Genomic DNA, 10,843 nt, shown 5'->3' with positions numbered 1-10,843 from the left:
CAGCAGGAGGCCTGGGGCTCCAGCTCCGGCACCCAGTGAGTCAGTGTAGCAGGATCCTGGGTAGGAAAAGGAACCACTCTTCCAGATCACTGAACTCGGCTAAACCTTGAATATTAAACTAATATTCAAGGTTGCAGAAACACTAAGCGGGGAGTGTTATAAGAATGTGGATCTAGAAAGGGAACTGACCACTCAGAGATGCCAAGGGGATTGCTCAACCCCCTCAGAGCCATCTGTTTTCCTCGTGGCCAGGCCTCAGCAAGCTGAGCCCCAGGGAGTCAGGGAGAGCCCCTGAAGCACCAGCCAGCAGCCTGTGTCCCTGGAGGCCTCTCTGTCCCTTCCACTCAGATGTGGTTTCTGTCACTGCCTCTGATCTGGTGAATGCACTCCTTGAGAAAATAAATGTTAGCCTTGTAATCCAAAACGATGTGCGCCATGCACACTTCGGTCCCTGAGCAGAAATGTCTGAAGGATTCTCACTGCCCCATGAGGTGCGAAACAGACCGCAGACACTGGGCTCTGCTCTCTCTCGCCTCTATCTGCAAGGCTGACAGCAGGCTTCTCCGTGTGTATCAGTTTCCCAATGACGTGGCATCATCTCTACTGGAGACAAATGTGTTACCAACTTTGGCCTTTGGTCTAGAAGCATCTGCACGTCCTCCATCCTTCATCACTGGGGATAGGGAGGTGAGAAGGAGGGAGGCTGTGTGTAAGGGACAGGCTTGACCCCAGAGAACTCCGGGCACTCCATAAAGAAGGCTCCTGGGCTTCGTCGTTGAGAAGTGACCGAATCCTGTGGCTGCTCAGTCCAAGCTCCTACTGTAGACACCAGATGGTAATTGCTCAAAACGCAAAGAGCAGGAATCTGAACTCTTGGCCAACTGGATTTAACCACTTGTACCTTTAGGTGATGTTTATATGTTCGGTCATTTATTTATTATAGCATTGTTTAGTGTTATTATTGCTTATTTATTACAGAGAATTTCTGCCATTCACCTAATTTCTCACTCTACTAATTCAGATCATGGGATCAGCAGTCAAAAAGGCAGCCTGGGAGGACACGGCTTTCTCTTTCATCACCTGGCAGAAGGGAAACCTGCCCCCTCCTGGGCAGCTGGTCTCCTCCAGGTTACTTGGCTGCTGGAGGCCCCAGGCTCGGTCCTGGGTCTGTGTCTCTGCTGGCACATCTTTGAAGCTGTAGGCTGCTCTGTCACTTTTCATCGTGTTTAAATATCACCACTGATGCCCAGACACCACAGTTTGCAAGGCAGCCCACCTCTCCAGATGCATGACCACAGAAAAGGGAAAGCATTTGCTCAGGGTCACCATATATCAGGAGCAGCTGCCTAGCGACTAACCTTTCACTTCCTGTTACAGCACACTGGACATGGTTCCTGCAGCTTCTGACAGCACCCTACACTGGTGTCTGGCCTAGAAGGATTAGAGAGGTTGCTGCCTCAGCCCAGCTGACCAAGCCTGCAGCACGTGCCAGCGTCCTGACAGAGGATGACCACCGGCGGTGGCATCACACACAGGAAACAGGCCAGCACTCCAGCTCCACCCCATACTACCCGCCACCATGGTCCTGCTATCTGAGTGACCTACACCTCCCTCCTAATGACAAAAGACAAGGGATTTGTGTGTCTTTCAGCTTACGCTCTGCACAGCACATCCTCCTGAGACTCCAGCCCCAGTGGCCAGGGAAGGTGGGAGCCACAGTGGAGAATTAACTCCTACCTTTGGAGATGACCATTCTGCTCACAATACTGGTAAGTGACTTCCTCTCTTTCCCTGTCTGGGGATCTCTCCCCACTTTCCTGTCTAACTAGGAGGCATCAGGTGCAGCCCTGTTTGAAGACCTTCCCTCCCTTTCCCAGCAGTAAACACCATGCCTGGGACACCTTCTGTGTCTGGCGGGGTGCACGGCTTTTCTAGGGGTGCTGGATTCACAGTGGGGTGAGAAGACCACTGGATCTCCGGTAACAAGGTCCCCAATTCTAACACTGAACATGAACCCGTCAGTAATGTTGCTTCCACTGTTGAGTTCCTGCCGATCCAGCCCAGCCATGGCCGAGCCCCAGGATCACAGCGGGTCTGGGCTGACGCTGGCCGACCCTCACCTCCCCCACTCCCAGGAGAGTCCTCTTGGTGCCCTGCAAAGGCCCAGGGTTTCCAGGTGTTTCTGGCCAAGCCTGCCACCTCACCATAAGGGCACTTGCCACAGGGTCACCTTCAGGCCTGCAGGGTGGGGTTGAGACAACACGGGGAGCAGCTGTCTGTTCAGGGCCCCCCCACTCCCCACTCCAGGAGTCACATTCCAGCCCAGGACTGCAGCCTTCGGAGCTGGGGGCTCTGACAGCCCACAGGGCACCCAGCTGGCCACGTCCTCGGTCTGGGGAGAAGGAGAACTCACAATCCCGGCAATGAAGGAACTCGGGGGCTGCTGGAAAGCCACGCTGAGCAAAGGACAAAGACACACCGGGGCTCAGACTGCAGGACTCATTCCTGGGAATCTAAGGACGGGAGACAAAGCAGTCTACAGGGCCAGATGGGGGCTGCCAGGGCGGGGTGGGCACGAGGGCGGGCTGCAGAGGCAGGAGGACACCATCAGACGTCAGGTCTGGACAAAGTGGTAACATGGGTGTTTGCATGAATGAAATCCCCCATATTAGGCATTTTGCTGTCCAGAAATCCTACCTCATCCACAGCAATGTTCTAAAATCAGGTGAGTTTTCCAAGCAGTGCACAGAGGACCAGCGCTGGCAGCATGGCTCCCAGAGGGGAGGAGCAAGAGAGGCCGGTGGGCCCCCACATTCATCCTGAGGCTGCCGCTCTCTCTCCTGACACCGCATGAGGGTCTCCCTGCACCTTCTACTCAGCCCCACCCACAGTGACAGTGAGACTCCAGGTTGCTCCCTTCCCTGCTCACACTGACTCCAGGAGCTTCCTCTTCCTAGAGCATGCATGCCCAGCCCCACCTCAGGGCCTTTGCACTGGCTGATCCCGCTGCCTGGGGCTCTGTTTCCTGTCTCAGCAGAGCTTCGCACCTTTCCAGCCTCACAGAGACTCCCTGACCAGGCCCAGTGGCACCGTCTGTCCCTAAGGCATACTCTCACTTCCAACAGAGGAACTCATTTCCCAATAGTAATTATTGATCACTATTCGCCATCTTCCCACACACCCTAATGCTGGGCTGTGCAGTGCCACAGCCACAAGCCCCATGTGGCCACAGGGCACTCGACATGGGGCCAGTGCAATTCACACCCACTCTAAGTGTAAAAAATATACAGGGAATTTCAGAGACTTAGTACCCACACCCGAAAGAAAATAACCTATGTTATTAACGACTCTTCCTTTGTGTTGAAGTAATATTTTGGATATATTAGGTTAAGTAAGAAATATTATAAACATTACCTTCACCTGTTTCTTACTTTTTGAAACATGTCTCCTAGAAAGTTTTAAATTGTTCCTGGGTGGTGTCACCTGTCTGCCAGCAGCCCTGCAATGTCATGTCCCCAGCTGGGTCACCCAGGCTCTGTCTCTAACTCCCAGACCACCTGGTGCAGAAGGAAGCTGGCGACAAGTGTGTTTACGGAATAATGAGGAATTGTGAAAGGAGGACCCAGAGTTTTTTTACTCAAATTAATTCCTCTGTTTGAAAAGTTCCCTAGCACAGGGCACCGCCTGAGGCTCCCGCTGCCTCTGGAATCACACCTCTGCCTTGACCAAATGCTCGAGGATGCCCAGGACCTCTGAGGATTCCGGGAGGCCAACACCTCTATTTTTCCCTTTTCTGAGGAAATGAAACTAGGGGGTTGCATGCTTTTAGGGCTCAGAGGCCCTGACAATCTCTGGAAACCAGGGTCACCCAAGAGTGGGAGGAGTGACAGGCCTTTGGGGAGAGATGGAGCTGAGGGGGTGCAGGTGGGCATGGGTGAGGAAGGGGTTGAGGGAGAGGGGCCAGGAGTGGGGTTAGAAGAGGGGAAAGAGGACAGGACAGACAGGGACAGGGAGAGGACAGGAGAGAGTAGAAAGGGAAGACAGAGGAGGGTTGGGATGGGGAGGGGCGAAGATTAGGGGCAGAGCTTAGGGGAGAATTGGGAGCATGGACAGGAGTGGGGATGAGGGAGAAGAGGGGCTGGGGAAGCGGTGTCGGAATTGAAAGGATAAAGGGATAGAGGAGAAAGAGCCTGGAGAGGGGAGGCCTGGAGTCCCGAGGCAGGAAGGGTCTGGGATTTTGAGGGAGGAATGGAAAAGATAGGCGGGGCAGGGGAGGCAGGGAGGGAGAGAGCAGACAAGGAGGGAGACCGGAGGGGAGGGAATGGTAGGGAAGAATGGGGAGCCTAGTAGAGGCGTGGAGGAGGGGAGGGAGAGGGGAGGCGTGGGTGGGAATGGGAGCGGGGAGGGATGGAGGGGGAGAGGAAGGACCGGGAAGGACTAGTTAGGAAGGGGAAGGACTGGGAAGGATGGGGAGGGGGAGGGGCAGGGGACGGGGATGGGGGCGTGGGGGGGGAGAAGAGGCAGGGGACGAGGGAGGGGCAGGGGAGGCTGGGGGGAGGGGCAGGGGAGGCTGGGGGGAGGGGCAGGAGGGAGGAGGGACACGGGAGGCGCTGGAGGGGAAGGGGAGGCGGGGAGAGGGGAAGAGTAGGCGGGGGGGGGGGGGGGGGGAGGGGACGGGGAAGAGGCGGGGGAATTGTGGAGCAGGCCGGGGAGACGGGGGGAGGGGCGCGGTATGCGTGGGGAGGGGCGGGAGGGGCGGGGGAGGCGGGGTGCGGGGCGGGGAGGCGGGGGAGGCGGGGGAGACGGGGGGAGGGGCAGGGAGACGCCGTAGGGGCGGGGGAGGCGGGGAGGGACCGGGCGTTCCGGAAAAGGAGAAGTGGGCGGGGCGGAGGGGCGGGGAAGGCCGGAAGGTATAAAAGCGCAGCCGCTGGCCGGGCGAGACTCAAAGGCTCCGAGTCGCGGTAGGTTGTGTCTCTGCAGCTCTAGTCTCTTGCCTGCGCCCCGCGTCCCGCGTCCAAGCCGACCATGGCCGGGCCCCTGCGCGACCCGCTGCTCCTGCTGGCCGTCCTGGCCTTGGCCCTGGCGGTGAGCCCCGCGGCTGGCACGAGCCCCGGGAGGCAGCCGCGCCTGTTGGGCGGCCCCATGGACGCCAGCGTGGAGGAGGAGGGCGTCCGGCGCGCGCTGGACTTCGCCGTCAGCGAGTACAACAAGGCCAGCAACGACAGGTACCACAGCCGCGCGCTGCAGGTGGTGCGCGCCCGCAAGCAGGTGCGTGCCGCCCCCGGGCCCGAGCCCCCGCCCGCCCCGCGCCGCCCCGCGCCGCCCCCGTCCCTGAGCTTCTCACCCGGACCCGTTCCGGGCCTTGGCCGTCACCCCGGGGCCCTTGGCGGGCGTGTCCGGGGATGCCCCGACCCTGGCCTGGCCTGGAACCGCACGGGCTCGCCCGGTCCGCGCCCGGCGCCTGAGATCCGCTTCCCGGCACCAGCTGGAGCGGGGGCAGCACAGGACGGACCCCTGGGACGCGGGGCCGAGGGCGCTACTGAATACCCAGGAGAGGGGAAAACAGCCCCTCGTCTGGCTGCCCCCTGACCCTTTCACCAAATAATTTTTAAACACTTTTTCTTTTAACCTTTTATTCTCACTTAATCTCAGACTTACAGAGCAGCTGCAAAAATAGTACAGGGCGTCCCTGTAGATCCCTCCCCCAGATGCCTCCGACGGTAACAGGAATGTTGGCGTTTTGCTGTTTGGTCCCTAGCTCACTCGGCGTGTAAATATGGATATGTGTATACTGTATATGCATTTTTGGCCTGACTCTGTTGAGAGTAAGCGCTTCAATGTGTCTTTCCTAAAATTACAAGGGCGATGTCTCACATAACCACGATTCCATTTTGAAAATCAGCACTGACACATTTATAAGCTCATTCTCACGCTCATTCAGCAGCTTTCCCCGACTGTCCGCTGACGGCCGTCATGCCCGAGGACGCTCCTCCTCCCTGAGCGCATGAGCCCAGCCCTGTCCTGTCCCCTCGGCCTCCTTTAACCTGCAGGAGCCTTTGTTGTGTCTGTGCCATGACTCTGTCATTCCACAGGGTCCAGCAGATGTGGATGGGGGCTGTGCTGACGCTCGGTGCTGCTCAGGATGAGATCCAGGCCATGAGGCTCATCCTTCTCCCTGAGTCCTCCCCACAGGGGCCACCTGGGAGCCTGGCTCCTTGACCTGGAGAGCCCTGCTTCCCTCCCCAAGTCACACCCTTGGGCACAGCCCCTTAGGGCTAGCGGCCTTCATCCTCAGGCTGGCTGACCACCCCTGACAGCCCAGGGCTGCTGAATTCCTGCTGGGGTGGAGCCTGCCTGATGGTCCTGCCTCTACCAGCTGACATAGAGTTAGACCTCAGCCAGATGAGGACAGCAGTCACCCAGCAGAGCGGAGGAGGGGGTCAGGTCGGGAGGGAGCTTCGGCAGGGTTGCCCGGCCCAGCTTGACCTGTGTCCCATAGCAGAGCAGCAAACAGTGACACAACGACCACAGGGCTCTATGGCCTACGAGTCTTGAGAGCTCCTCCACCTTCTCTCGGAAATTCAGAGAAGTCAGACCAGCGACCGTCAACTGGGGCCCTCTCCCTGCACAGGAGGGCCACTCCCTGGTGTAGGGTCCCCGCTGGCTTGTACGTCTCTCACTTGGAGTGAAGCTCGGGGCATTGTAGCTGGTTGGGCCCTGGAGCCTGTGTTACAGAGGAGCAGCCTGACACGGGAGGGATCACAGGACTTGCACGTGGTTCCACAGGGCAAGACCTAGCACCCCGATCCCAGGGTCCCACAGTTCTGACAAGTCATATCTGGGGATGACACCATGCAGGGAAAGGATCCGTTTTCTGAAGTTGCAGCTGTGAGACATGCAGGTGTGTGACTCACTCTAGAAATACTGCCTCCAGAATCACACCTGGAGCGCAAGCAAGGTTTATTGGACTAAAACACCAACATATATAAGCACTTGTTTCCCGCTGAGAAATTAGGGAAAGTACCTCTGAGTTAAGTGGCAGGAGTGAGATGCTGTGTGGGCTGGATGCCAGGAACTGGAGGCTTGCTGAAACTTCGTCATCACATGAGAGCCTTCCTAGAATAGACCCAGTGTCCCTGCCCCCTGGGTTATAGGTAGCAGAATTCAGTTAATCCTTGGCATTGGCACAGAGAAAACAAGTTACCAGGGAGGCCTGGAGCATGGCATCCCTGCCAGCTGGCAGGAGGAGGTGCCTTGTGTGCCTTGCAAGTGAGTGTGAGCAGCTCATGAAGGTAGGCTTGAAGCCCCAGGCAAGCCCAGTGACTCGGTCACAGTGAAGTGTCTGTGCATATAAGAAACTGACAGCGTGCTGCCCCTGCATCCTGCTCTTTCACATGTGTAGATCGTAGCCGGGGTGAACTACTTCTTGGACGTGGAGATGGGCCGAACCACATGTACCAAGGACCAGCCCAACTTGGACAACTGTCCCTTCCACGAGCAGCCACATCTGAAGAGGGTATGTGCCTCATGTGGGTCCAGGGCCAGTCATACACTGCAGAGGGGGGGAGTGTGTGTGTGTGTGTGTGTATGTGTGCATGTACCTGAGTGTGTATACATGTTTCCATGTATAGGCTTGTGTGGGGAGGAGCACATGAGTGTATGCCAGTGGGTGTTTGGATGTGTTGGGGAAGTGTGGAGGTTTATGCATGGCTCTGTGTGGGTATGAGTGTATATGTGTGTGCACATATGTGTGGGGGTGTGTCACATGGTGTTTGAGAAAGTACCTGCAACTGTATGTGTGCATGTGGGTGGATAGATGTGTGAGGAAGTATGTGGGTTCACGCATGGATCCATGTGGCTGAGGGTTGGTGTGAGTTTAGATGCCTATGTGTGTGCAGATGGAGTGGTGTGGCAAGGGGTGATGACTTTGATTTGCTAAGATGGCTTTAGCTTGGAAATGGGGGTACTAGGCGCTCCACCCTGTGTGCTTTGGGGTGTTGCCTGCTGGACTATAGGAAGCAGCTGCAGGGCTGGGTGCTGGGCAGGGAGAAGGGGCTCTGTCTAATCCCAGCCTCAGGCACCTGCCTGCAGCCATGGCCACACTGAGCAGATTGGAGGGAACTAGAGGCCTGTTAGTAGCCAAACCCTCGGCCCTGCCCCACTCACCCAACAGCAGCCTCTCCAAGGACCCGGGATTTCTTTTGAGGTCTCTGCTCAGGGGAGAGCCACACTGTCCTTGTCATCTCCTCGTCACCTTGGGCACTTAGAGTTGCAGTTTTCAGTTCCCTGGGTTCTTCCCTGTGGCCCCTCTTAGTGCTGGCCTGGGTGCTGGAGGTGGAAGGGGCTGGGAGCAGTGAGCCACCACCTCCTGCCTGCACCCCTGGGGCTCCTGAGGCCTTGCACAGGCTGCTCCTCACAGGGCTGTGCTTGGGCAGGAATCCTGCAGACCCAAGTGGGGCCAGTGGCACCTGGTGGAGTTCGAGACCTGGGAGAGGGATGGAGCCGTCACTGCCCAGTCCCGCGGTGCTCTGGGCTTAGCAGGGGTTGGTGGAGGGGTGGGTAAAGTCCCAGTGTTTCACCTCCGTCCTTCCTCATGCCCACTCTGATATCCTGTGACTGGGCATCTTCCGCTTTGAACTGTGACCCACACTGATTGCCCCTTCTCTTTTCTTTCACAGAAAGCGTTCTGCTCTTTCCAGATCTACAGTGTGCCTTGGCAGGGCCTAATGACCTTGTCGAAATCCAGCTGTCAGAATGCCTAGGGGTCTATACCAGGCTGGCCTGTGCCTGCCACCTGTTACGCACACCTCCACCCCTGTAGTGCTCCCACCTCTGGACTGGTGACCCCCGCCCTGGGGGAGTTATCCCCATGTGCCTGCACCAGGAGACAGAGAAGGCGGCAGGAGGCCTTTGTGGCTCAGCTGGGGGTGCTGCCCTCCCTCCTTCCTTCTTGCTTCTCACAGCCCCTGTGTGCAGTGCACACCCCCCACCTCCTGTAATAAAACAGTAGCATCACCCCGCTCTGAGTTCTTGGCTGTCTCAGGATGTGCACACAGGTGGGTTTCCCCAGTTCCCTCATGAAGCCTCCTTGTTCTGCTGGTGTGGAGATTACAGGAGCATCTGGGAGCTGACGCGGCCACAGCAAGGCCATCGGAGGAGCTGCTGTGGCTTTAGGAGACCTGAGCCTCAGAACAGGGAGAGAGCAGCCAGGGGCTGAGAACCCGGGCCTTCAGCCTCAGCAGCCCCTGGTGAGGGGGTCAGGGAGAGACGGGCACCCAGGCTGCTGCCCCGGAAGATGGGCTGCTGCTTTGGTCTGAGCTCCTGGTGAGACCAGGAGGAGGGGCTGGCTGTGTCCATAGGCTGTGGATTCCATCTGTGCCTGCAGAGTTGAGCAGACTCCAGGGACTCAGCTTCTCTCATCCAGTCCCCTAGACACTAAATACATAGCAATGGATGTGTGCTTCTTTCCACAAGAGACTTTAGGCCCCTACGTGGAAATAAAGTCCAAAAGTGTGTGTGTGTAACTGATTGCCAGCCAGAGCAGACACAGGCAAGATCACACAGAGAGCAACACCTGCTGTCATCCGTCCTGGGACGCGGTGTCCTCAGAGCGTTTTCCAGGCTCATAGCCACCAGCCCTTTCTCTAGACTTGGATTTAAAACAAGTTGTTCTGTCAGGCTTCATGGTGGGGATGAAGTTAAAGCACAGAAGCCACTGACGGTGCGGTGAGCTCCTCTTTTTCCAGGATTGAGAGAACATGCCCTTTGTGTCAGCATCATCCTATAGAACAGTGGATCTTTGTGCCACAATCGGGAGGCTGCATGCTAAGACAGCCCACCCTGCACAGTCCTTCCCTTTGCCATTTCAGGACAGGGTGTAGCCCTCACAGCCAGTGCTGCTGGGGCCGGGCTCCCAGCTTCCTTTCAAGCTCAGAGCTGCACTGACCCCTCTCTTGGCCACTGCCATGAACACTGAAGGTGAAATGAAGGAGAATCCACCCCAGTGGCCCCAAGGCCAGCACTCCACATGCTGTCCCCAAAAAGCCAGAGCAGGGACACAGCCGGGAGAGTGGAGAGCATCTGCCTCCATTTCCTCTCCACCCCAACTTGTTTAAACAGGCTTTTGGGGTGAGGAAAGTGAAGCACTGCCTGGGAGGCCACGAGCTGAGGAGACTTGAGTCTGGGCCTCCCCCTGTGGGGTGTGGGTGGGCTTAGTGACTCAGTTTTCTCTTGGGCGATGGGAGTAAAGAGCCCTGCAGGGAGGTGCTCCTGGTTTTCTACCTGGGTGAAGGATCTCTTGACACAGGCAATCACCATCCAGGCACACAGTGGAAATGATCAGCTGATTTTGTGCAGCCCAGCCCTTTTGCTGACACGGTTCTTCTTGGGAAAGTTGAGGCAGGGCAGGGCTGTGCACAGGACTCCCAGCTCCCTTTGTGTCTGCTCCCTTGCCTGCCCTCCACCCGGTGGCCAGTGGCCCACAGCCCACAGGGAAGCAGGTTGGTGCCTCCCCTCCACAGCCGGCAGGCCAGTAAATGCCTCACTTGCGTTCCCATGAAGCCAGTGAGGCAGAAGCCCCTCTGACCCAGGTCACTGTAACCAGCATGTCCTGGAGAAAAGGCCTCGCCCCTGCACCTTTCATCTGCAAGGGTTCCTTTTATTATTTTAAATGTTGATTTAAGCATATACTTCATCTACAGTTAGCCACGTAAATAGATTCATTACAGGGCCTCGCTCTGAATAAGCACACAGTAAGTTGGAAACGCATTTTCATTGATCTGGTTCTAACTGGCTTTATAACACGGTGCTTTGAGGCCTCTTGCATTGTGATGCTGATGACCGC

The 10,843-nt window shown here is 57.1% G+C and overlaps 1 protein-coding gene across 1 annotated transcript; it reads left to right on the top strand.

Annotated features, from left to right (window-relative positions):
- Positions 1–4,944: 4,944 nt before the first annotated feature.
- On the top strand, positions 4,945–9,015 carry CST3 (cystatin C). The gene is made up of 3 exons (XM_002747514.7): positions 4,945–5,268; positions 7,403–7,516; positions 8,679–9,015. Exons 1-3 carry the CDS (start codon positions 5,026–5,028, stop codon positions 8,760–8,762), a joined length of 441 nt encoding a protein of 146 aa, XP_002747560.1. The 5' UTR covers positions 4,945–5,025; the 3' UTR covers positions 8,763–9,015.
- The last annotated feature ends 1,828 nt before the right edge of the window (positions 9,016–10,843 follow it).

This window comes from Callithrix jacchus, chromosome 5 (genome assembly GCF_049354715.1).
Source record: "Callithrix jacchus isolate 240 chromosome 5, calJac240_pri, whole genome shotgun sequence".
NCBI lineage: Eukaryota > Metazoa > Chordata > Mammalia > Primates > Cebidae > Callithrix > Callithrix jacchus.
This window is presented reverse-complemented; position numbering and strand designations above follow the sequence as displayed.